General features: G+C 42.6%; 1 protein-coding gene across 1 annotated transcript in view; it reads left to right on the top strand.

Annotated features, from left to right (window-relative positions):
- The first annotated feature begins 6598 nt into the window (after window positions 1-6598).
- The window catches only part of Tbc1d30 (TBC1 domain family member 30), a 71930-nt gene continuing 50795 nt past the window's right edge, over window positions 6599-27733 (top strand). The window contains exons 1-2 of the mRNA XM_069988075.1: window positions 6599-7163; window positions 9949-10113. Of these exons, the coding sequence (XP_069844176.1) occupies window positions 6737-7163; window positions 9949-10113 (592 nt within the window). The 5' untranslated portion in view covers window positions 6599-6736. The remainder of the gene's footprint in view (window positions 7164-9948; window positions 10114-27733) is intronic.

Genomic DNA, 27733 nt, shown 5'->3' on the forward strand with positions numbered 1-27733 from the left:
GGAAGTTACTAAAAGAGTAGGGAAGGGCTGGGAATGTGGCTTAGTGGAAGAGTGCTTGCCTAGCATGCATGAAGCCCTGTGTTCAATTCCTCAGTACCACATAAACAGAAAAAGCCGCAAGTGGTACTATGGGTCAAGTGGTAGAGTGCCAGCCTTGAGCACAGAGAAAATTAGGGACAGTGCCCTGACCCTGAGTTCAAGCTGCAGGACTGGCAAAAATAAAATAAAATAAAAGTAGGGAATCCTACTCATGCACACATGTATTCTATATACCCATATCAGAAGACTATTCCTTATTTTACTGAAATACAAAATGACTAAGTTGCAGTTAAATTGTTTTTTAAATTTTATCAACTATTTGAATGTTTTATATTCATTTGTGCTTGTATTTATTATACAAAAATGTATTTTAGAAGTTTTAAATTTTCATTGAATCTATGCAGGAATGCTATAGAACCTCCTTTAAAGAAATTCATCTAGGAGCTGGGAATGTGGCTTAGTGGTAGAATGCTTGTCTAGCATGGGTTTAGTTCCTCAGTACCACATAAACAGAAAAAAGCTGGAGATAGTGTTGTGGTTCAAGTGGTAGAGTGCTAGCCTTGAGCAAAAGAAGCTCAGGGACAGTACTCATGCCCTGAATTGCCCTGAATTCAAGCCCCAGGACTGACAAGAAAGAAAGGAAGAAAGGAAGAAAGGAAGAAAGAAAGAAAGAAAGAAAGAAAGAAAGAAAGAAAGAAAGAAAGAAAGAAAGAAGTTCATCTGTCTTTTCTTTTTGGCAGTATTAGTTTGAACTTGTGGCCTCATACAATTACTTTACTGCTTGAACTATGCCTTTTTTGGTTTAGTTGTATTTTTAGATAGGCTCTCCATAAATTTTGCATTGTCTGGCCTTGAACCATCATTCTCCCATGTCTATCTCTCACACATCAGATTACAGGTGTCATCCATCACTTCTAGTCTAGAACAACAAATGGGAAGAGTATTCCATTATATTTAGACCCTTCACAGAAAAGTCAAAATTGGCATATTTGCTCTACATTGATGCTTTAGAATACATGAATTATATGCAACAATGATTATAACAATTTCACTGTAGAATTTATAGTTATAATATATATAACAATACCACAAGAAGGGGTAAGGAAACAGAGACTTTTATATGAGTAATGCTCACTGAAATTGTTAATATAAATCTAAATCTGTTTCTTTTTTTATTTCAATTTTGAGACTAAGTCTTGTCCTGGATTCCACACTGTCCTTGAACTCATTATGTAGCCAAACTGGCCTCAAACTCTCTGCTATTTGTGTCTATACCTTGTGAGTGCTGGGATTACAGAAATATACTACCATGTTTTGCTAAATATGAAGCTATTTCTGATAAGAGGGATATGGTAGACTTAGAGTAATCACTGAGAAAATAACATCACAAATACTATCAATAACAAAGAAAGACATAGCAAGTTAAAAAAATGAGTGAAATTTTAAAGTAATTAAGTTTTTTTGGTCAGTTGAGGGCTTGAACTCAAGGCCTGGGCACTGTCCTTGAGCTCTTTTACTCGATTAGTGCTCTACCATTTTGAGCCACAGTGTCACTTCCTTAAAACATTTTGACTAAATGTTTTATTAGAAAATACTGACTACAAACAAAATCAGTAAAGAGTAGAACAAACATAAGAGATAGGGAAAATTAAAATGGTGAACACAAATTAGCTGTATCAATAGTAACATTAAATGTAAATGAGTTAAATAATTGAATAAAAGGCAGTGATTGTGAGACTACATGAAATACTAGATCTATCTATATGTTATCTATGGGCAACACACTTTAGATTCAAAAGTATCCTAGATTAGGGTACAGGGATGGAAAAAAATTCATTTTAAATACTAGCCACAAGAAAAGTGAAATGGTCATGCTAATATCAGATAAAATAGACATTAAAAGAAAAAATGTCATTAGATATAAAGCTGGACACATTATAATGAAGAAAAAGGTAGTCCATCAGGAATATATAACAATTGTAAACATACACATACATAACAGCAAAGCATCAAAATTCATGCAGCAAAAAAAACCTTGCAAATATGAAAGGAAAATAGATAATTCAACAATAATGTTTGGAGTTCTCAAAACCCATTTAGATAATAGCTAGAATTATTAAGCAGCAGACCAACAATGTTACAAAACAATAGAACAAGGGGCTGTATGAGGCTATAGCTTACAGAGCATATACTTAGTATGGACAGGCTCCCTTCCAACAAAGTGCCTGGAATATTCTCAAGTATCTTGGAGTAAACTTCATTCTAAAGCATAAAAGAAACCTCAATTTTAAACAGATAAAAACAATAGCATGTTCTGTGATCACTATAAAATGAAATTAGAAGTCAGTAACACCCAGGGTGCCACTGGCTCACACCTGTAATCTTAGCTACTTAGGAAGCTGAGGCTTAGTGGACTGAGGGTCAAAGCCAGTCCAGGCAGAAAAGTCTTCCAGACTTCCAATTAACCAGAAAAATGCTGGACAGGACGTGTGACTCAAGTGTACAGGAACAACCATGAGGAAAGAGGCCTTGATTTCAAGCCCTGTTGCCAGCATAAAGAAGAAGATGGAGAAGAGTAGAAAAGGAGGAAGAGGAAAAAGAAGAAAGGAAGAGATTGGAAAACACAGTATTTGGAAGTTAAACCACATATTTCTAAATAATTAGTAGATTAAAGTGGAATGAATCAAAAGGGACATTAGTAATATAGATGAGAGGTTAGAGGCTTAATCTCTAGGTGATATATAATGAGCAATCACAACTTTTCTGTTATCGCAAGGGAATATTCAGATGCTGTTTCATTATGAAATCCACTGTGATAATAAATCAACAATATTCAAACTAGATGTTCAAAGTTATTGCAAGCATCAACTTTTGTGATTTAAATACTGTTCAACATTAATTCCTCTTACGTGCTAACTGCTACATATCAATGTGCCTTACCTTTCTGTGTAAATTTGATGCCTTTTTAAAGTATTAATGTCTCTGTTTTGCCTTTCATGTTTCATCTTTTTGGCTTGAAAAGTATGAGAATCTTTCTCATATATATCACTGGATTGAAAACTATTTTCTTCCAGAGAATTTTTTTTTTGGGGGGGGGTCCGGTAGTGGGGCCTGAACTCTGGGCCTGGGCGCTGTCCCTCAGCTCTTCAGCTCAAGGCTAGCACTCTATGACTTGAGCCACAGCGCCACTTCCAGCTTTTTTCTTTTTGCTTATGTGGTGCTGAGGAATCGAACCCAGGGCCCCATGCATGCAAGGCAAGTGCTTTACTACTGAGCCACCTTCCCAGCCCCTGAAAACTATTTTCTATTGCATTCGATTACATTCTATTCTGAGCATTTTAAGTAACTTGTACACAGCAAAAAATGTAAAGGCAAATCTGACAACTTATGAAGACAAAGAACTGCCCTGCGCATTTCTCTTCTGACTTCTCAGGTGAACAGTCCCTGAGAGAGTAAAACTAACTACTTACTAGATATTAGGAACCATTCATCCCCCCAAATAGTGGTCACTTTCATCATAGCAATCCAGTCTTATAAGTGGAGCTTCCATCTAAAAAATTTAAATGACCTAGTTAAGGTCATTTGCAATGACTGAATGCGTGAAGGTGACTGACAGGCTTAGTTACAGATATAGAAATAATTTTAATGGTTACCATCTACAGATTGTGTGCTAGCTTTACGTAAAGGCTATTCTAGTAAATTGAACCCAGAAATAGTTGCTTCTTAGTGTCTTGTAATTATAATGTAGTGTTAGACTTTGTGACCTGGTTCTACTTGATACAAAACTATTTGTATTGTCATTTTAGCAGAATTAAATTTCTAAATTAAAACATTGGTTCTTAGTAACAGCATAATTAGTCTTAAGTAAATTCCACTTTATCGATTAGCTTCAATTATAATTAGTTTTGACAGCTATGTTCCGTTGGACCAGTGGTTCTGTCTCATATCACATAGAAAAGACCAACAAGGATACAGAAGATGTGAACAATGTTACAAAACAAATAGAACTAAGGGCTGTGTGAGGCAGTAATTACATAGACACTCAATTTAGAGAATTCATATTTTCTCAGGAAACTAGGCAGTTGGTTGGTATTTTCTTTGCTTTTCATTTTATTCACAAAATAGTTATTCATTAGTTACAACTTGTCATGGGCTCTGCTAGATGGTGGGCATATGTTAATGAACAAATTAACAAAAGAGCCTGCCAGAAGGTGGATGATAAAAATAAATCAGTGGATTACACAGACATAGGAAGACACTGAACACTGTGGGGGGAAAAAGAAGGAAAGAAACTAGCAGAGGGTAAGCTTCCATTTCAAAGAAGGCAGGCTGGGGAACATGCTTGGAAGACACAGAAGCAGACTCCTGCTGAGAAAAGAGTTATGCAGATTTCTGGAGAAAATCATTCCAGTGAATACAATCACCTTGAACCCACGCTCCTTGCTAGTTTTTAGTTTGCCAGTTTTCTCTCTTCTGATTAGTACAACGAGGAATACATTTGCAGTTTTGATTAATGTAGAAATATTCAGTGATAATCTACTGTTTTTCTTGGCCTCTTTCTTCACCTGTGTCAGCTCTTTTTGAGGTTATCAAAGTTCTTGGAAGAGATACCCTAAAAAAAAAAAGAATAGAGCTGAAGTGGGTGGAGACCAGGAGAAAGGCTGGGAAGTCAACTAAAGAAAGAGATCCAGTTTCAGTGTGTGAGCCTATAAAAGTCTTTCTTGTTGCAAAGTCTGGCATATGGCAAGGGCTCTCTCCTGGGATTCATGTAATGTTTGGGACAATAGGGAGAAAAAAAAATCCTACAAAAACAAACGAACAGCCATAAAGTAGATTAATTCTGCTCCTTCTATTTTGTGTAATCAACATGAAATGTCAACAGAAGTTAATGTCATTATAAGACCTTTATGAAACAGTGTTTCCAGTATTAGTTTAAGTTCTAGACACAAGGTAAAAAGTTATGAAATTTCTTTCCTTATCTCAGTTCCAGTTTAGCTGTGGTGCTGGTGTCAGGGGACACAGGAGCCTACTTACAGAGTTAGGTCCTCTTGGGAAAGTGCCTTGAAAAAGAGTGTGCTGAACAAACATGAGGCCCAACTATTCTATTCCACTGTTCTCCGGGGCAGGCAGAAAAGTCAAGTGTTTAATTGCATTAGATTTAACAATGATTTGTCCATAACCAAATCCCGAAACACTTCAAGCTTTGAGAAAAGTTCAAGCCATACCTTGTGAGTAGAGAAGTTACTTAGCCTGTCTTTTGTTTCAACTCCTGAACCTTAAAAATGAGGAACAGTGGTTACCTGCTTTTCAATATTAAAGTGAGGACTAATGAGGTTAATTCCCTTTAGTCACTGAGGGCCTGGCATACAAAAATAATGTACTAAAATAATATTGAAGATAATTATCACAAAGGTATCTAAAGGTGAAATAGTAACCTCAAAGTACTTCTACTGAGGATGTGTGTGTGTGTGTGTGTGTGTGTGTGTGTGTATCTCCAGGCATGGTGGACCTGTAATCCCAACTACTTGGGAGGTTGAGATCCAGAAAATTGTGGTTTTAGGTCAGTAGGGGCAAAAGTCTCACCACAAAATTCAGATGTGGTACATCACATCTGTAATTCCAGCTAAGAGAGAGGAGTTGGTGGTTAGGAGGATCTTGGTCAGAAGCTAGTATGAGACAAAAATGGGACCCCTGATCTTTTTTTTGGGGGGGGGTCAGTCGTGGGGCTTGAACTCTGGGCCTGGGCGCTGTCCCTCAGCTCTTCAGCTCAAGGCTAGCAGCATTCTACCACTTAAGCTACAGCCCCATTTCCGGTTTTCTGGTGGTTTATTGGAGAGAAAGAGTCTCACTATCTTTCCTGGCCGGGCTGGCTTTGAACGGGGATCCTCAGATCTCAGCTTCCTGAGTAGCTAGGATTACAGGCGTGAGCCACCGGCGCCTGGCCTGGGACCCCTGATCTTAAAAACATAAAATCTGAAAGAGTGTGGGGCGTAGTTCTCATAGCAGGAATGAGGCTCTGAGATCAAATGTATCACCACCACTACCAAAAAACAAGCAAACAAAAACAAAAAACAAACACCCCCCCAAACAAACAACAACAAAGACCCAGTATCTCTCATCAACTCGATTTGTCAGAGAGCAAGTCCTGAACGTTTATTAAACCTCATGACCCAGTTGTTTTTCCCTGGAGGAAACAAGTTCACTGTGTCATCACATCCCAAGTATCAACTGGTTTTATTGTTGACTTAGTTTGTTTTTAAAGAACTTGTTTAAGCGCGTTCACTCAGGTGGGAAGGTGGGGAGGTCCCGGTCTGGGCCTGGCTATTGATCGGTATTTCCAGCTGGAGCCCAATAGGCTAAGAGTTGCCCTGGGACCCGGTTAAGTGGGCGTGTAAGTGAGGGTGGCCGCAGCCGGCGCGCCCGTCCCGGCGGGGCTGACCTTCACCCAGCCCGGCTCCGGCCTCGTTCCGCTCCCCCTCGCTGCGGAGCGCCCCCCTCGCGTGTCCCGGGCGAAGCCCGCCGCTGCCCGGCCGCAGGTGTCCCCGGGTAGCCGGACGGCGTGGCCCCGGCCGTGTCGGCGGCGGGGCGGGGCACGTCGGGGATTCGGGCCCCGCGGAGCGAAGCGAGGAGAGGCGAGGCGAGGCCGCACCGCCTCCCGGAACTGGCGGGCGCCGAGCGGCGGGGTTGCCGGGGGACCATGGAGGTCGGAGCTGCGCCTCGGGGCCGGACGGAGCGCCGCGCGCTGCAGTTCTCCGGCCGGGCGAGGCTGGAGGACGCGGTTCCCGGGGTGTCCCCCGCTCCGGCTCCACCCCCGCGGGGCTCCCGGGACTCGTGGGAGGGCGACGAGGAGCCCGAGCCCCGCACGAGCCGCGCGGCGTCCCTGGTGAGCGGGCTGCTCACCGAGCTCTACAGCTGCCCGGAGGAGGCGGCGGCGGCGGCGGGCAGCGGCGGCCACGGGCTCGGGGGCCGCGGGCGGCGCCGCGACAGCCCCGACAGCTCCACCGAGGCCTCGGGCTCCGACGCGGTCCTGGGCGGCCGCGGCGGGGCCGGCGACTCGCGCGCGCTGCAGGAGCTGCGGGAGCGGCCGAGCCAGGGGCTCCAGAGGCGGTACCTGCGGCAGAAAGGTGAGGGCTGGCGGGGACCCGGGCGCACCCCGATCCCGGGCGCCGCGCGCGCAAGGATTCGCTCGGGGTGGGGGTGGGGATCCGCTTTGGTCTGATGCTGGTGCCCACGTGATTGCTAACTCCTGACTGTACCGAATGCTTTGTCTTTTCAAGTCTAGCGCTCTACCACCCGAGCCACGGCTCCACTTGCAGCTTTGTGGTGGTTAATTGGAGATCAGGGTCTCTTGGACTTTCCTGCCCGGGCTGGCATTGAACCTCGATCCTCAGCGCCCGATTATACACCTTGAGTTCTTGATGCACCCGGTCCCCTCGCGTCTCCTCTGCATGGATGGAGAGGATGGGGAGATTCACGCCCCCCCCCCCCCCCGCCCCAACAGTCCCAGGCCCAGTTCCCTCTCGCGCAGGCCCTAGGCAAAGGACTGTAGGGAATCTGATTTCACCTGAACAGCTGCTTAGCTGTTTCTGGTTTGTGTGCCAGATGTTACCCTGAGGAGGCCGGGGTGTACAGGCGATCCCCCCGCCCCTTTCCCCATCCACATCACCTGGGCAGGGTTTAACTAGTGAGGCAGAATTAATGAGAGGATTCTGTGTCCCATCAAAGAGGGTGAATTCCATTTCGGCCAGAGAGCAAGGTTCCACGCAGAGTGCACTGGGTGTTTTCTTGGGTTTGGTTCTCTCGGTGGTGGATTAATGGAGAGAGCGCCCCTTGGAGCACTGGTTTCATTGCAGAGTCGACCTGAATCTGAGGAAGTGGAGTGGCCTTGGTTTCTCCCCCCCCCCCCCCCAGGAGAGAGGCTAATTTGGAGTTTGTTTTGCTATCAATTCTGAGGATTGTGTCCTGATTGGAATTATGGTGTGTGTGTGTGTGTGTGTGTGTGTGTGTGTGTTGAACTTTTCATACTAGCTTGCTTTTCATTCAGTAATACAGCATGTGTTACAGAGATAGATAGGAATGCCTCGATTTGCAAAATTTTAGGGAGGTGTGGAAAACTTACATCTTTTGCAATTACTGTCTCGGTGCTAAATGATCAGGCAGGGCACTGGAGAATGGCCTTCTGCCTTCCCATTGTACAATCCAAAACCAGCTAGTTCCAGGAAATAATCAATCTGTCTGCTTTCTCAAATCTATGTAAACAGCTTTCAGCTTCCTCTCCTAGTTTCCTAGCGAGGATTCCCGCCGCCTCCCTGCTAATCGTTGCAAATGGCTTCCCCCTTCCTCCTCCTGCGTTGACTTTGGCTGGAGTGGTTGCCAGGTTGTTTGATGCAGTTATTTGGCTGTTCCCAGGATGTGTGCGTGTGCCGGAAGTTCCAGAGGGCAATAAATTCTTTCAACAAAGTGAAAATTAGGATTTGACTTTCACTTTTTTTTGCCACAAAAGGAGTTTTAGCGATTAGTAGTTTCTTTTGGGAACAGGAAAACTGGCCAAATGGTAGGTACAGTTTTGCAAGGCACCTCTGCCACTCACTCATGGGATCTGTTAAAGCTTGACCCCACTCTTTATCTCCCTAAATCCCGCAAATGGAGGTATTGCTCTATCTCTAGAACAACTCTACTAATTGTGTTAGTGTTGAGTTACCTGCTGGTCCTTTCTTTGTGGTAGTCAGCCCTATTAGGATGAACAAATCCATGTTATATAAAGGTGCACAGTCTACTAGTAAATAGCATTAGAATGCTAAGTTCGAGGTCATGGATTCAACTGTCTGCTTCAATAATGCTGTTTATAAGCTAATCTTTTCTTTCAGTGTAAAAAATTCCATGCTAACATACTTTCATGCAGTTAAAATCCTCACATAATGCAGATAACTTGTGTATTAGTTGTTAGGAATTATGGTGTGGCACCACACAGTGCCTATTTAGATATTTTGCCTATAAAGTAGCAAACTGGTTGCTAAGGGCAGCTGGACTGTCTGTTTTCTTGCCACTCTTCCTGACTCACTGTGTGGCCTTGGACAAGCTATTTGACCTCTTTCAGTCTTCTTTTCCTGAGGAGAGATAATGATATCCATTTTATAGGGCTGTGAAGAGGAATATATGTTTATACGTACAAAGTACTCAATGTTAGAAATTTTGTGTACATTTTAATTGATTTCATTATGACATTCATACACATATAATACACTTTGATTTTATCTCTTCTTGTTCCCCTTCCACCCAAGCCCTTTCATCTTCCTCCTACATTCATATCATTTTTTCCCTCTGTTTAAATGTAGATTCCACATATAAGAGAAAATGTGATATTTGTTGTTCTGAATTTGGTTTATTTCAGTTGACATGATGGTCTCCATTTCCACTCATTCAATGACATAATCTCATTTTTCTTTATGGCTAAATAAAACTTCATTGTATGTATACACATATATACAGATATATGTGTAATATAAATGTCACAGATGTTAAGCAGTGAGTAACACCCCCAACTAATTCAGGTCAAGAGGTTTTACCACTTGCATAGTTCCAGTTTAATGTGGAATTTGTTAGTTGCCCTTTTCTTTGGTAGTAATGGCTTTGAACTTAGGACCTTGTGCTTGCTAGGTTGATGCTCTACTACTTGAACTAAGCCTTTAGCCTTGCACTTTGCTGGTTATTTTGAAGATAGAGGCTCGTGAACATTTCTGACCTCAAATGGCAATCCTCTAAATGTTAGCTTCTGAGTAGCTAGGATTACAGGGTCAGCCACTGCCATCTGGCTTGGTATTTGTCTTTTGAGTAGTATCACACTAGGGTTTGTATTCCTCTCAAGTTATTTATGGCACTATTTTTTTTTTAAATTCCTTTTACTAATAGACCCTAATGAACTGAAGATGATTCTTCAAGAGCTGAAGTACAGAATTGGAGTTCAGTCGGCCAAGTTACTCCGGCAGCTAAAGCAGAAAGATCGGCTTCTACATAAAGTGCAGAGGAACTGTGACATTGTGACCGCCTGCTTGCAGGCGGTGTCGCCAAAGAGAAGTAAGTGCCGGTGGAGCTCCAGGCCACCAGTTTCCCACCAGAGGAATTAATTTCTAGACACAGTCATGGGCCAGGTTTGACAGAAATGTTAACGTCAAGTTGGTAGTGGCTGGGTTTTGGATATTTTGGAAAGTTCTGCTTTCTACCCTCAGAACTAAGAACAGAACTATGAACAGCTCAGACAGCTTCTATTTTTTTTCTTTTCTGTTAAAAGTGAATGTTTCATGTCCGATGCTAAAATCTAAATTTTACTATTCCAGATTTGAGGTAGTACTGTACTTTGACAGTGGTTATTCTTACCTGTGCTCAGTAATGACTTAGATTATCCTGTCAGAAAGCATCAAAGAGATCCAAGCTAAAAGTCATATCTTTGTTCCCTTGACTTCTGCATTATCTCATAAAAATGAATTACAAAGCCGGGCGCTGGTGGCTCACACCTGTAATCCTAGCTACTCAGGAGGCTGAGATCTGAGGATCACGGTTCAAAGCCAGCCCTGGCAAGGAAAGTCTGTGAGACTCTTTTCTCCAATAAACCACTAGAAAACTGGAAGTGGCACTGTGGCTCAAGTGGTAGAGTGCTCGCCTTGAGCTGAAGAGCTTAGGGATAGTGCCCAAGCCCAGAGTTCAAGTCCTAAGACCAAAAAAAAAAAAAAAAAAAAAAAAAAAAAAAGAATTACACAATGGACAGAAAAGAGGAAACTAGTACAAGGATCTAATGACATGCCCTGCAGTCTGAAAAAGGGCAAAATATTTGAGCAAATAAAACCTAGCTGTTGGACAGTGAGTAAGATGTATGTGGTTTATATGTTGTGTGAACAATAACTCATTAAATTAATGATGTAGCTTAAATACGAGATGAATTAATTTTATAGTTCTCCATGAAATAGTTTTATATTCTGTTCTAATATTTTCGTTTTTGTTTCACACTTTTTTTTTTTTTATTAACACGCAGCATTGGCAGAGCAGTGGGTTCAGGTATGGTGAATGTAGGCGCATGTGGTATGTTTTGATAAAATGCCTGTTGTAGCTTCTCGGTTGCATGTAAAAATTCCTTTTCTTTCCTTTTGATTGTCATATCTTATGTGCAAAATGCCATATCCTTGAGTTTTTTGGTTTTGTCTTTTTAAATTCCAAGTTAGGAGGTGTCTGTTTTTATAAGGCGATTTTTAGACTGAAATCTCAGAAAATAAAATTAATGTCTCTTCAACACCACTTTCATGTTTATTATTAAAAGCAAGCTTGTGTTTTCCTGCTCTTCTTTTATTAGATAGCTGTTTTTTTGTTGTGTTGTTTTGTTTTGGTCAGTCATGGGGCTTGAACTCTGGGCCTGGGTGCTATCCCTCAACTCTTCAGTTCAAGGCTAGCACTTTACCACTTGAGCCACAGTGCCACTTCTGGTTTTCTGGTGGCTTATTGGAGATACGATTCTCACAGACTTTCCTGCCCCTGCTGACTTTGAACCGCAATCCTCAGATCTCAGCCTCTTGAGTAGCTAGGATGACAGGCATGAGCCATTGGCATTTGGCAAGATCCAGTTTTCTATCCTTATTATTCATGTTTTTTCTTAAGGGTGGTTTTGTTTTATGTATATTAAATAGAATGTTGCTTGATTATCATAATGATATCATTAGAGTTCATACCCAGCAGGAATGTGATTGAATACACTGAGTTGTTTTTTTTGGGGGGGGGGGAGTCATGGGGCCTGAACTCTGGGCCTGGGTGCTGAGTTCTTCAGTTCAAGGCTAGCGCTCTACCACTTAAGCTACAACACCACTTCCAGCTTTTTCTGCTTATGTGGTGCTGAGGAATCAAACCCAGGGCTTTATGCATGCAAGGTAAACACTCTACCACTGAGCCACCTTCCTAGCACCTACACTGAGTTTTAATATGTTTTTCTCTAAACTTACCAGAAATAGTTTGAGAAGGAAGAAGTGTGTGTGTGTGTGTGGTGTGCATGTGCATGTGTGTGTGTGCGCTCACACATACATGAGCCTTTTATCTGTGAAAAGCTGACATGTGTTAGAAGTTTTTGTAACTTTTCATGAATTCTGATTGATTAAAATGTATCAAATAAAAATAATTCTTTTCCCCTATAAGAAGACACTCAAAAGTTTTTTCCTTTTCTCCTTTCAGTTGTATTTCTAACTATTCATTATGATTGTTTATGCTAAAAGTTAAAAATTCAACTGGTAAATGCCCACTTTCCATGTATGGGGTGTGGAGCAGTGGCCGAGGGGGCCAGCACAGGGTTACAGATTACTGGCACTTAGTTGAGATTGGTAATTGTTTAGACTTTCAGTTTATTTAACTGATAGGGCTGACAGAGGTGTGTTTTTAAGACAAATGTGCCTACAAGCACCCAACTTAGCTTGGGAATCTGTGACTGCACACTCCTATGGATTTTAGTTCCTCTCTTCAATTCCAGCCAGGGATTTGCATTTTAGACCACGTGGAGTTATCTGACTCCTTTCCTTGAGAGCCATATTGCCAGGTTCTCACCTTGTAATATGACTGTAGTAAGTGGAACAGCATGTTTTTTTTTTTTTTTTTTTGGTGTGTGTGTGGTTGATAAATAACTACATTAGAGTGATTATTTGGGGGTTGGGCATATGACTTAGTGACAGTAGTTGTTTAGCATGTGTAAGGTCCAGGTTTGGTTCCCAGTACTGAAGAGGGTGAGAGAAAGGGGGATGGAGGGAGAGAGAGAGGGAGAAAGGGAAAGAGAGAGGGGGGAGGGAATTTATAGAATTTTTTTTGGTGCCAGTCCTGAGACTTGAACTCAGGGCCTGGCATTGTCCCTGAGCTTCTGTTGCTCTAGGCGAGTGCTTTACCATTTGAGCCACAGCACAACTTCTGGCTTTTTCTGAATAGTTTTAGGACAAGAGTTTCATGGACTTTCCTGACCAGGCTGGCTTTGTAATCCTCAGATCTCAACCTCCTGAGTAGCTAGGATTACAAGTGTGAGCCACTGGCACCTGGCTACTTAGATATATTTTTGAACTCTAGTTAGCAGGTTTGTCTATCCTGATGTAATTCAGAATATTACTAAATGTAAGAAGTAGATAATACTGAAATATACTTTAATAATTTTCCTTGTTAGATGGACTTCTTCAGTACCTTATAGCTATGAGTTATTTTTCCATTATATCATAATTTACTTATTTTGATAAATACTGAAAATTTTATGTGGTATTTGAGAGTACAGTTATGTCTTTTGAACCTCTGACTTTTTTGTGTGTGCTACTATTGGGGTTTAAATGCTGAACAATGAACTCTTGCTTACCTTGCTTGCTCAGGGATGGTACTCTGCCACTTGAACCACACTTCTAGTCCGGCTTTTTGTGGCTTAATTGGAGGTAGGAGTCTTAAGGACTTTTATGGATAAGCTGGCTTTAAACTGTGATCCTCTAAGTCTCAGCCTTCTGATTACAGACATGAGTGACTGGCGCCTGACTGAACCTTTAACTTCTGGGAGATTCCTATGGCTTAGAGACAAAGGAACTAACTTTTAGGAAGAAAGTCTTCCTGAATGTGTGAGGCTAGCTTAAAGTTTGAGAATTAAAAGTTGCTTTTTTACTCACTCTTTGGTTGAATTCAGGGAAGAAAGTTGACAGCATTGATACTGCTCAGCCTGCTGATGCTGGTAGTCAGGACTCTTGCACTACTCTGTTCTAGCCAACAGGAGGAGCTCTACTGATAGTGTCCTCACTATCAGTTTTAGCCAGCAGGGGAGCTCTACTAGGGGTTCATAGGAATGGCAGTAATATTGATACATTCTCTATGTGGTCCAACCCGAGAAGGGTAAAATATCTTAAAAATGATACAATCTTGGCTGCCCTATGTGAAAGAAAGAGAGGAATCCTTTTTAAAAGCACCTTATAGGCTGGGCACCAGTGGCTCAGGCCTGTAATCCTAGCGATTTAGGAGGCTGAGATCTGAGAATCATGGTTCAAAGTCGGCCTGGGCAGGAAAAACCGGAAGTGGCGATATGGCTCAAGCGGTAGAGCATTTGCCTGGAGCTGAAGAGCTGAGGGCTAGTGCCCAAGCCCAGAGTTTAAACCCCATGACCAACAGCAACAACAATAAAAAAGCACCTTATATATGTATTGTAATTATTTTTTCATTTAGTCATATAATACTTTTAGAAGGGGGTATTTTATTGCTGTGTTAAAAAAAGAATTTCCACTAAGCCATCTTTTCCATAAATGTATCAATATGTTCATTAATCCACTCAGCAAATAGTTACTGAACATTTACAATTTATTAGAAATAACTATAGATGTTGGGTTATAATCACAAGCAACAGTTAATAAGTCTAAATGAAAGACTCATTTGAATACTATTCCCCCCAAAAAATTTTATTTTGTAGAACAACTGATCGTTATTAAATCATACAGATATTAATTCAGTAGAAAAACATGATGATCATTTAGCATATACTGAATGCTTACTCTTAGATATTTTGTATAAATGCTCCAATACCATTTTTTGCAAAGAAATAGATCATTTCAGTGTTTTAGGTTTTGTTGCTTGTTGAAGTCATTTGAGGATCTTAAAAAATGCTAATGACTGATTTCCAGTCCTAGACATTCAGGCTTGACACAGAATTTGAGTTGAGCATGACGATTTTTTAAGCTCCCTGAGGGTGTTGTATGTGCAGGGAAGTTTGAGACCCCTTAGGCTGTATTCCTTGATATGAGCAGATCTTTGAAGATGGGTGATGATAATGATGATGATGATTTTTACTTATTTTTCCTTTGGAACAGTGTCTTGCTATGTACATAGAGTGGAGGTGTGGCTCAGCAAGTACAAGGCCCGCAGTTCAAACACAAACACTCTCCTTCCCCTTCCACCCAATAAAACACTCAAAACCAGATGCCACCCAGGTGCCAGTGGCTCACACCTGTAGGCCTAGCTACTTAAGAGGCTGAAATCTGAGGATTGCATTTCTAAGCCAGTCCTGGCAGGAAAGTCCATGAGACTCTAATCTCCAATTTAGCACTAGAAAAGCCCAAAGTCGAGTTGTGGCTCAAGTGGTAGAGCACTACCCTTCAGCAAAAGAAGTTGGAATACCCAGCCCTGAGTTCAAGCTCCAGGACCAGCACCCCCCCCCCAAAAAAAAAAAAAAAGACTAATAGTAGTGCTTGTTTCCTGGGAATGAAACAGTTAAAGTGCATACAGTGATTGTAGTAGTGATATGGTGGAGGACGTAATATGATTTTTGACTTGGATTGTGTAAAATGGATAATGAATGATTTTAAGATATAAATAAATGTAAGTGTGCTGTGGTAACTCATTACTTTAGCTAGTAACTGTAATTGTAACTCTGTAACTCCATCATAACCTTGTAACTCTGCTTCTGCTGTTTTCTGAGCAATGGGAGCCCTAACCCAGCGGGCCATCAACCACCCTTTTCTAGTCCCCTGCTTCCCACAAGCAAAACCTTGGCGGGAAATTTAAACTTAAGGTGTGCATTTCTTGTAACAATCATTGGCTAAAACCAACACCCAGCCTCCCCCTTCCCCCGCCCTAGCCCCAAATGCTTAATAGCCCATATGGGCTGGCCCTCTGGCCATTTCCTCCAATCCCAACTCCAGGTGCGGTCCTTGCATGTCAGCACTTTTCGCTGGGGACTGAGTGGTCTCACTGCCCCTCCCCACGACAGTAGTGCCTGGCTCTGTGATCTACTGTTCTGCCACACTTCTGCTTGGGAACATTTAGGAGTTGCCCTTCTACCCTCCTTTGTCTGTCTTTTGGTGGTAGTTAGGAAGGGTGTCCAGGTTTCTCTCAGTTAAGAACAATTGGCAAGCCTTGATTATTTGAGGAGATACTGAATCATCATGTTTAGAGAATTTGTAATTTTGTTTTAGTCTTTTTTTTTTTTTTTTGGTCGGTCATGGGGCTTGAACTCTGGGCCCTCAGCTCTTCAGCTTAAGCCTAGTGCCCTACCACTTGAGCCACAGCACCACTTCTGGTTTTCTGGTGGTTTATTGAAGATAAGAGTCTCACAGACTTTCCTGCCGGAGCTGGCTTTGAACCGTGATCCTCAGATCTCAGCCTCCTGAGTAGCTAGGATTACAAGCATGAGCCACTGGCGCCTGGCTCTTTTAGTCTTTTGTAAAGGATCCCTTACTCTTCCCCCAACAACCTGTAAGTTCTCTCCTCCCTTGGCTGTTTCAGTAGAGCATATGACATGCAGACAAGTTTGGATGGTTGGTGTAAGTGAAAGTCAGCTTTGTGGCAGCAAAGTGGAAAACATCAAAATCCGCTCAAGGGAGTAAGATTAGGAAAAAACATGATAGAAATGTGGTGGAGGCAGGAGGGGAGGGAGCAGAGAGGTGAGGCATTCCAGCCAAACAGCCCAAAGCCCAGTGGGTGCCAGACATCTGTAATTCTCCCAGGTGTTATTTTGGAGTTGTTTGCTTTCAATGAATCCTGTGTCATTCATCAATCATGTATTTGTTTTCTGGTGCTAGCACAAGCAAGTAGATGTTTGTAATGTTTGTAATAGCAACGTATTTTGCTGTCTTGTGCTTGAAAAGAATAGCTTCTAATAAATGAACATCCCAGGCGTAGCTTGTTACTGCTCTCCTTTAGCTCCTGTGTGACCTTCCTAACATCATTCACAGGAAGGAGTGCTTCAGATATTCTCACAACAACCTGTGCTCTTTGTACTGTGACCTCAGTCATGAATAAAAGTCACTAGAGATGGGCCTGTGTGCTTTTATGTATTTGTTTATTTATTATTTGTTTAATTTATTTATAAAGTGTCATAGGACATATGCCACTTTAACATGCTAATAATAAGCACAGTATGTATAACCAAAGGAAAAAGATACGCAAAACTCCAAGTTTTAATGGGTAAGGTATTTCCTTGTAGATCATAGATTTTTTTTTTTTTTTTTTTTTTTGCCAGTCCTAGGTACTGAACTTGGCCCGGGCACTGTCCCTGAGCTGTTTTTGCTCAAGGCTAACACTCTACCACTTGAGCCACAGCGCCACTTCCGGCTTTTTCAGTTTATGTGGTACTTAGGAATTGAACCCAGGGCTTCATGCATGTTAGGCAAGCACTCTACCACTAAGCCACATTCCCAGCCCAGATCATAGATTTTTTTTTTTATAACGTGGAGGCTTTTTTTTTTTGGCTAAGGCAGTGTAGTTGAAAAGCTGTATCTCTTTCCTTTAAAATACCATATCATTGAAAAACAATTTACTCTATTAGATTACAAATCAGTGTAGTAACATTAGACTTATTATTTCTTGAAATTAGTCTCTTCAGTAGTTATAAGGAGCCTCTACTGCAGATCTTAAAAGAAGCCCACAGTACTCTTTAAAAGTTATTTCAGGCAACATCATTTTTGTCTATATGGATCTTCCAGGTTCTGGAGATTAGAAAGGGTCTTTTTCACACGCACTTCCATGATCTAATGTGGCCACTAGAGGGCAAGCTGGTTCCTTTCTCTCATCCGGAATCTGGCACTCTTGCCACGACCTGTATCTCTGATCCCTACCATTTTTTCCCTCTGATTTATCAGATCACACAGACTTTAGAATCAGTTGTGTAATTAAATACTAGTTAGAAATCTGGCATGGTGGCTCAAGCCTGCAATCCTAGCTATTTGGGAGCAGAGTTACAGAAGTTGAGGCCAGCCTAGGACAGGCATAAAAGTTCGTAAGACTCCATCTCACTCAATGGCGGGGTATGCACCTGTAACCCCAGCTACAGGGGAAAGCACCCTTGCTGGATATAATGGCATAGACCTGTCATCCCCAGCAGCTTGGGAAGCACAAGTAGGCAGATTGCTGCCCAGGTGGGCCAAGGCATAAAGAGACCCTACTTTAAAAATAACCCAGGTAGAGAGTCCACCTTGCAAGTAGGAGGCACTGAGCTCAATTCCTAGTAGAACACAAACTAGTTAGAAGGGGTTAAAGAATGTATTTCCTTGTTTTTTCCATGCAACCTGACTTCTTCAGGCCAAGTCTCTTTCATTCTACATTTTTGGGGCCTTTCTTGAGCATTTTCTGTCTCAGTTATCCTAAATTCATTCACAAAAGATATAAGGGGCTGGGAAGGTAGCTCAGTGGTAGAGCGCTTGCCTTGCATGCCTGAGGTCCTGGGTTCGATTCCTCAGCACCACATAAGCAGAAAGAAAAAAAGCCGGAAGTGGCATTGTGGCTCACGTGGTAGAGCGCTAGCCTTGAGCTGAAGAGCTGAGGGACAGTGCCCAGGCCCAGAGTTCAGGCCCCACAACCGGACCCCCCCCCAAAAAAAAGATATAAGGGGTTCTACCCCCAGTCTCTGCAATGGGAGAATGAGATGTCAGTGGATTTCTTAGAAAAGCAATGACCACACAGAGGTCACAGAGGAAAGATTGCCAGTATAGGAACTCTCAGAAGACAAAAGGAAATGTGTGAATATTCGAATGATGATGTATAACTCCTGCTTGGAGCCTATAGCTAGAGGGACAGGTGAGCTTCCTGATCAGAACATCAGCCACACAGAGTAAAACTGCAGCAGCTGATCTGGTGAGTTTAGGATGGTAGGGGGAGGTGGAGTAAGAAGACACATTGTTTCCCAGGTTTCTGAGCCTTGCCCTCTTCTCTGAATTCATGCTAGCTCTGCAGCTCTGTGCCATATTTCTTCCATGGTCCTTTCTTTTATTATATATATAATATTATATATATAATATTGTATATAATATTATATATATACATATATATATATATATATATATATATATAAAGGTAACGTATACAGTGGTTATCTCCATGTTCCTTTCTTGCTCTGATCCTCTGAATCCTCCAGGGGACCCCAGCATGAGGCTGTGCAACCCATTTTACCTGAGGTCCCAGGCCCTTCCTAAATCATAAAAGAAAATAGGAAATTGCTAGCTATGGAATTGAATGGACTCTTAGACAATATTGCTCACAAATGTTATTTAACTTTCTTCCTTAGAGATTTCCCTAGGTTCTGCTAATCTCCCCCCCTCCCCTCTTATTTTTCTTCCGTTGGCTGTATTAGGGTTTGAATTCAAGACCTGTACTTTCTAGGTAGGAACTCTATTGCTTGGGCTATAACTTCAGTCTCTTTTGCTCTGGTTATTTTTTATTAATTGATTGGTTGATTGATTGACTGATTGGTTGCTAGTCCTGGGGCTTGAACTCAGTGTTAGTAAACCCAGTCTAACACTCAGATCCTGGGCACTGTTCCTGAGCTATTTTGCTCAAGGCTTGTGTTCTACCACATAAGTGGCCACTCCACTTCTGGCCTTTTTTTTTTTTTTTTTTGTACTTAATTGTATATAAGAGTGTCACGTGTTTCCTACCCAGGCTGGCTTAGAACTGTGATCCTCAAATCTCAGCCTCCTGAGTAGCTAGGATGACAGGCGGGAGGCATCAGCACACAGCACTTGGCTCTTGTTTATAACTCAATCCTCAGGTTAGGAATTCAGAAGGCTTCAGAGCCTATAAGGCCGCCCGCATCACTGGCCTAAGGTAATGGTTTCTACATGGAGGAGTGAGTCGAAGGTGAATGCTATCTGTAAGCTCCCTCTGTGCAGTTCCCTCTCACCAGGATGGTGAGGCAAGACATTTGTCTAAAGTTCAATGAAGTTAAAAGCTGAATTTTGTGACATAATTGTCTGCTTACAGCAAGTGTTGCTCACTTTATTGAAGTTTCCACATCCTGCTTGGCTCATGATGTTTTTTTTTTTCTTAGTCAGTGCAAGGATTTTAAAAGACTCTTATAAAAACTTCAGGCTGGAAGTGGCACTGTAGCTCAAGTGGTAGAGCACTCGCCTTGAGCTGAAGAGCTGAGGGACAGTGCCCAGGCCCAGAGTTCAGGCACCATGACTGGCAAAAAAACAAAACAAAAACTTCAGGCTAACTTTGAATCACCGTCTTGGAAGCTGGGTTGATTGGGGGACACAGTGATTGCCCAGCTGCTCCCTGCAGGAGAGCGCGCCGGGCTGCGAGGAAATGCTGTGCACATTCTGTGCCTTCTCTCTGTGGAGTGGGTCTTTACTTTGGCTTTCTCAGCAAACTATGAGCTTCCTGTGTCTGTTTTTGCGCGTGGCAACTTATTTTTAGGGGCAAATCATTTATGTAGCTCCTTGGGAAACTTCAAGGTGGCAGAGTTGTTTTTTCTTCCTGATTTTACTACTGTGTATATTTTGCAACAAACAAGGATTGATATCTCCCATCAGATCTTCCACTCAAAAACGGAACTGGAAATAATAAGTCATTTGTACTATAATGCATGGATCACACATACAGAGGGAGACTTTATCCTGGCTGAAGTATGGGGCAGGTTGATACAGAAAGGTGAGCTGTGAGCCCACGCGGCGCTGCCTCTGGGTGCAGAATTCGTGCCTACGTGCCCTGCCTTGTAGGCAGGTGCCAAATGGGTAAAGTCCTAGACTATGAACCACACTCTGTTTGAGCAGTGTTAGAGAGTTTGGTTAGCTGGTATAGCTGGGCTGACTTGGTTGAAGTTGCTGCTGCTGCTGCTGCTGTGTGTGTGTGTGTGTGGCTTTGAGCATGATCCTCAGATCCCAGCCTCCTGAGTTGCTAGGATTACAGGCTGGAGCCACTATTGCCTGGCCAGTCACCCCATTTTCTGAGTGTGCCTTAACTCCTGAGTGGGAAACAGCTTTCAAATGAGGCGACTGATTTTAGCATCTCTGCTTGTTAGCTACTGATTGCTCTCCGACCCAGAATTACAGAAGCAGTGTCACCTGATGAGTGGAGCCCACACATGGGATCTGAGTGGTGCTTATTTTTGGAACCTTGTCAGGAATAATGTTTGTGGAGTTTTGTACACAGTGCAAATGTTAGAACAACTGTCTGTCAGTGCATTTGCTTAGTTCTCTTGTAATTGAACAAAACATTTTTTGGGGGGGTGGGTAATGAGTGGGAAAGCATAACTCTCTTCTCGACATGAGGAATTTAGGGTTTTATTATTTTTTGAGTCACCTGGATGCAGTCTTGTGCTGGCTGGGGAGGGGGGGAGGGAAGGATGAAGTGATGAATAACTACTGGCCTCTGTATTCAAAGAAGTTTATGATTTATTGAAAAGAAAAAGTGTGTGTATAAATAATTTAAGGGTACTGATGAATGAGGGGCGGGGGTGGGAGCAGAGCAGCTGGAACACAGGTATCAGGGCAGGTGCCATTTTCAGACCAGCCGAGAATCCCTTTCTGGTCTTCTTTGTGTTGCACAGGTAGAATTCAAAAGGCATTTACTGAATACCTACTACCTGTCAGTCTCTGTGTGAGCAAGCCATTTAAAGCTTCCCCAAAATGTCTAAAAGGTTTGATGATGCCACAACTGGAAAATTCTACATTGTAAGTTTGTTTCAGGCGCTGCTTTGAGCTGCCTTGAGCTTCCTATCTGTCTCAACTTCCCATGGGTTGCAGGCCTAGCCTCAACATTATTATAACTATTGTATAAAATTGCCTTTAGCTGTCCATATAAGGTGTAAATGCTACATGGCTGGATTTGGATTTCATGTTTAGGCTCAGGTTTCTTTGTCAAGTTTATTTCTGATCCCAATGATTTCGGATGAAAGTTACTTAACCTGTCCTTGGTTTTCAAGTATTATGAATGTTTAAGATTTAGAGACCAGTGGTAATTTGTGTGTGTGTGTGTGTGTGTGTGTGTGTGTGTGTGTGTGTGTGTGTGTGTGTGTGTGTGTGTGTGTGTGTGTGTGTGTGTGTGTGTGTGTGTGTGTGTGTGTGTGTGTATGCATGTGCAAGACAGTGTGCTCACCAGTCTTGGGCTTGAACTCAGGGCCTGGCCACTGTGCCTGAGATTTTTTTTTTTTTTGCACAAGGATAGTGCTCTACCACTTCCAGCTTTTTTGGTGGTTAATTGGAGATAAGAATCTCACAGAAGGGCTGGGAAGGTGGCTTCGTGGTAGAGTGCTTGCCTAGCATGCATGAAGGGTTCCATTCCTCAGAACCACATAAACAGAAAAAAGCCAGAAGTGGTGCTGTGGCTCAAGTGGTAGAGTGCTAGCCTTGAGTAAAAGAAGCTCAATGATGGTGCCTAGGCCCTGAATTCAAGCCCCAGGACTGGCAAAACAAAAAACAAAAAAACCCCCCAACCCTTTAGCTCTCCTTTTCTCTTTTCCTTCTTGTCTGTCTCTGCACACCTCCATCTCATGCAGGCTGGCAGTTTACTCCCCCCACCCAAATAATAAACTCTTTTCTGCCTGAAACAAACAAACTTTCCTGCCAGAGCTACCTGTGAACCAGACCCTCAGATTTTTTTTTAAAAACCAAACAGGTCAGAATTGAACCTACATTACTTCACAAGTCAGGATAATGGTATCTGCAGGCATTCAGTGTGGTCAATGACCCCTTCTCTCTGCGGTGCCAGCACACTCTCTGATCCCTGCTCTTAGAGCATGATGGCCTGTATTTGCACTTCTCTTAGGACCTCGCCAGCCCCTTTGCCATCGCAATGAGTCAGTAAGTGTTGATTTCACAAGTGAATGAGTGAATAAAAAGAAATAGCTGTCTTGGTATTGCTGGCATAAACTTGACCATAAGCTTGACTTGACTTTGAGCTTCCTGCTCAAGTATGTATTGAATATACTTGAAATTCTCCCAAGTTCAAAACTTTCTGAGCAGTGATAGGACACTGCCACAGGTGGCAAACATCATATGACTTCATGGGAGAGGTCCCAGTCCAAATGCAGGGACAGTAAGAATGTCATATTCAATGAGTTAAAGTTAGGTGTATATGGTGTATGTGAAACACAATTGAATTGTGTGTTTAGGCTTGGGCCTTTTCTACACGATACTGTACCTATGAAAATATTTGAAAATCTGATAAAAGAAATCCCCAGTCCAAATACTCTTCTGGTCCTCAGAAGCTTTGGATAAAAGAAACTCATTTAAAAAAAAAAACCTCATTTTTGTAGTACTGAATCAATTTCGGCCAATTTTTTGAAGTAAGAAAATGCTTCACAGAAAAACGGGTGGAGAAGGATAATATGACTTCTAAAATTTCTGATTAATTATGCATCTGAGGTTATATAAATCTAGCTGCAGAGATTTAAGGGACATTTCCAAGTACATTACTTGTAAAGGAAAATATCCTTCCAAATAGAAATTAAAGCATATATTACATATATTTTTAAGTTTGAAATTTCTGATAATGGATTTTTTTTTTCTTAAAACACTTCATCCAAAGTGAAGGAAGGGATCTTGGGAGTGGCTTTGTTTGTGAATAATCATTAATGAATGATTCACCTTGCTAAGGTGAATGGCTACCAGGAGACAGAACCATGGGACTGAATCTGGTTTACCCTTGGAATATCAGAGCTTCTCTGTCACATGACAGAGTCCTGCTTCTGAATCTCATAGACTGTGAAAGCCATGCCTGGTTGTCTTCAAGGATGCCTGCATTGACACAGCGAAATCATTTTTATGACTAAGAAGATAAGTTCACACAGAAGTAAAGTGTTCCATGTGCGTAATGTGATGTGTTAGATGACTGAAACGTTTCTCTCTTCCTCCTCAATTTCTCCCCACTGCCCTGCCCCTGTGTCTCTTTACCAGGGAAAACTGCTCGTGCTGTTCATCACCATGAGCTCACAGTGTGTGGGCTGTTTTGGGTAATGAGTTGGAGGAGCTACTTAATAAGACTCTACTTTATTTTTTGCTTTTCAGTGGGACTGGGATTTGAGTTCAGAGGCTTGTGACTGCTAGGGAGGCACTCTGATTTAATCGTGCCTCTTTATTTTTTATTTTAGGCTGGCTATCTTTGAAGTAAGTCTTACTTCCTACCTAGTTATACACCTGGACCACAACCTACCTATAAACATTCCATCATAGCTGGGATGACAGCTGTACAGCACCATGTCCAGTTTGTTCCAATGAGATGGAGTCTCTCTGGGTTTTCTATTCAGGCTGTTTGGAGCCATAATCCTTCTGATATTAGCCTCTCATGTGGCTAGGATAATAGGCACATGACTATGTCTAGCTGTCAGTTAAGAGATCTCATGAACTTTTTTTTTTTTTTTTTTTTTTTTTTGCCCAGACTGGCCTTGAACCTCTATCCTCCATTTTTCAGGCAGCTTGAATCATAGTATGAGCCCCTGGCACTCAACTGAAGCTCAACAATTCATAGGTTTGAGGAAAATGTCAACCTTTCAGCAAACTGGTCACAAATACTCTCTAAGTCAGCTTCCCATTGCTACATCAAAGTACCTGAGCCAACATATATGTTTATTTTGGCTTACAGTTTTGAGGTTCCAGTCAATGATCAGTTGGTATGTGCTTTGAGGGATACATCATGGTGGGAGCAGTTGGTAGACCTTATAAACTCATCACAAGCCATGAAGAAAAGAGGAATAGGAAAGGACTTGATTACCAGTGATCTAAAGGCCACCCACTAGGCCTCATCTTTTTTTTTTTTTTTTAAACAAAACAAAACAAAACTAAGGTTTGAACTCAGGGCCTCAGGCTTGTCAGACTGGTGCTCTATCACTTGAGCTATAGCCCAACCCTTTTTGCTTTAGTTATTTTTCAGATAAGAACTTAATGATTTTGCTTAGGGCCAACCTCAGACCTTAATACTATCTATGCCTCTGGTGAAGCTGTGATTGTAGGCATGGATCTCACCCATCTTATTAAGGTTGGATCTCACTAACTTTTTTCCCTAGGCTAGCCTCAAATTCAGATCCTTCTGATCTCTGCCTCTCAAGTAGCTGGGATTATAGGTGTAAGCCACCATACCCAGCCTCACTTCTTCAAGGTTGAGCTCGCTCTCAATAGTATCAAGCTAGAGACCAGGTCTTTAACATTTGAGCCTGTGGGGGTAGGGAATACCTAAGATCTAAACTGTAGCAGATACTAAGAGATCATATGGAAACGTTACTTTTAACCAGCAAAATGCCAGACTGGAGCAGTGGTTCAAGTAGTGGCGTGCCAACCTTGAATAGAAAAGTTGAGCAAGACTGCAAGGCCTTGGAAGTGGCGCTGTAGCTCAAGTGGTAGAGCGCTCGCCTTGAGCTTAAGAGCTGAGGGACAAGCACCCAGGCCCAGAGTTCAAGCCTTGAGCTTAAGAGCTGAGGGACAAGCACCCAGGCCCAGAGTTCAAGCCTCACGACCGACAAAAAAAAAAAAAAAAAAAAAAAAAAGTGCAAGGCCTTGAGTTCAAGTCCCAGAACGAGCATAAAAACAAACAACAGGGCTGGGAATGTAGTTCAGTGGCAAAGCACTTGCCTAGTAAGTGCAGTGTCTTGAGTTGATCCGCATTGTCAAAAAAGAAAAAGACAAAAAAAAAAAAAACAAAACCCAACAAACCAACAATAGCTCCCCCTCCCCCCCACCGCCAGCCCTGAAAAACTATGAGAAGAAAGAAGGAAATGGCAGCTTTTGAATTGGCAGAGCCCTCCCACCCAGTTAGCAGGAGTGGAGAATATATTCATATCTTACTGGATGAGGGATGATGTTACAAATGCCCCTGAAGTCCCTTTTTACCCACCGACATGGCGCTCATAAGCGTGTTAGGGAACTGTGCATCCCTTGGCAGGCAGCTGCCTGACCCCAGGCCCCTGCCCCACAGCAGGTGTCTGGCTCCTAGTGGGCTTTCCCTCTCCTCACAACAGGCGCCCTGAGCTTTTCTCTTGGTAATTACCACCACCAGCTCTGCTCAGTCCCTGAAGACAAGCACGTAGGCCTTTTTTTTTTTTTTTTTTTTTTTTTAAGACTTTGCTGTCAAACAAAAATAGCAGCAATAGGGAATCAGAAAAGTCTCAGAGCTGATTTCTATCTTTGAAGCCCTTGGGACATAGCTGGTATTTTTTATGTTGAGCTTTTTTTTTTTTTTTTCCTTCAAATTTCTTTCTTTGCCTGATTCCCATGAAAGGAAATACTTCGCTCTTAAAGAAGCCATGTTCTCAGCACAAAGGCTTGACGATGCAGAGTATATAGAATAGAATGCTTTGCTAAGGAGCATGCAGCTTTGGGGAAGTCCTGTGGACTTTGGCTTGGTCTTTTTTTTCCCCCACTGGTCCTGGGGCTTGAATTTAGGGCATAGGCAAACTCCTTGAGCTGCTTCTGCTCAAAGCTAGAGCTCTATCATCCCACAGTGCCACCACCAACACGGATAGGAGTCTCAAGGGCTTTCCTGCCCAGGTTGGCTTTGAACAGCCATCCTCAAATCTCAGCCTCCTGAGTAGGTAGGATTATGGATGTGAACCACTGGTGCCCAGCTGACTTGGACATTTTCAGAGCCTTCATTTTCTTATTACAAGGAGCAGAGTCTCATCCCGTGTGAAGGAGATCTTGAGCCTTCCTTTCCCCATGTTCACTTTCATAACATATAACTGCTTTGGACAGTGCCAGTGTCTGATTTGTTCACACATGAATTCACTGATAGGGTCTGGTTAGCAAAAATCGCTTGATAGGTAGAGGGTAGTGGTGAGCCGACCCGACTTCTGAGAACCTCTGGAGAATTTTTCCCTTGCTGGTGCCCTCTGTACACTGCCTTCAGATGATTCTTTTGCTTTTGAAAAACAATATTCCAGACATGAAAGAAGAAACTATGAGTCACATAATAAATACAATTTGAGACTTGTGCCCTGGCTGCTTTGCCAGCATTGTATTTTTGTATTCATTTAATTATCTGTTTGCTCTACAAGTTGGCAGCCCTGGCTTCCCTCGCCAATGTAAACAAAATAATATTGCTTAATTCCTTCGCTACTCATTGCCATAACAGTGGGATCATTAAACGAATTTGTTTCAACTTCAATGCAGTTTTAGAATGGGAAAGTTTTTCAAGGGAGTGCTTCTTAAAATTTTTTTTTTTTTTTTTTTTTTTGCCAGTTGTGGGGGCTGAACTCCGGGCCTGGGCGCTGTCCCTCAGCTCTTCAGCTCAAGGCTAGTGCCCTACCACTTGAGCCACAGCACTACTTCTGGCCTTTTTCTGCTTATGTGGTGCTGAGGACTCAAACGCAGGGCCTCATGCATACAAGGCAAGCACTCTACCACTGAGCCAACTTCCCAGCCTCCAAAAAAATTTTTTTTTATTTGAACAATCTGGTTTTTCCTTGTAGTAAGTCTCAAAGAGATGGAGAGGAAAGTAAACAAGCGCCTTTGCTACTAGGACTGAAAGTAATGGAACTCAAGAGGAGTTGCCAAGAAAGTCTTAGGTTGCAGGGGTGGTGCTGGCCTGCCAGGCCACATCTGGGCAACTGGGCAGGTGACAGCCCCGGGTCTAGACTTCAGCTACAGACATCTGATTTCCTCAGCTCTCTGAGCATCTGGCCAACTCAGGGGTGGAGACTGCTGTTAGAAGCTCAGTACTTTCTCTCCTCTGTGGCAGTCTGTGGGAAACCAAATGGTATCAGAGGATTGCCAGGGAGAGCGTGCATGTCAAAGGTCTGAGTGGCATGTGTCCCTCAGTGCAGTCAGGGTGTGGTGGGGCTGGCTGTTCTCTGCCTGGCAGTGCTGTAGAGCAGAGCCCTTGGCTCCCACCCCTGGGGTGGTGACCTGTCTTTCCTGCTGGCCCAGTTCTGGAGCCTCAGTGTGAATAGCCTTCTTGTTAGAAGAGAACACAAACTAGTGTAAGATTTTTGGAGAGCAGAGCTTTGAAAACAAGATGC

The sequence above is a fragment of the Dipodomys merriami genome, unplaced genomic scaffold, assembly GCF_024711535.1.
Source record: "Dipodomys merriami isolate MVZ:Mamm:240054 unplaced genomic scaffold, mDipMer1.0.p SCAF_10, whole genome shotgun sequence".
NCBI classification, from domain to species: domain Eukaryota; kingdom Metazoa; phylum Chordata; class Mammalia; order Rodentia; family Heteromyidae; genus Dipodomys; species Dipodomys merriami.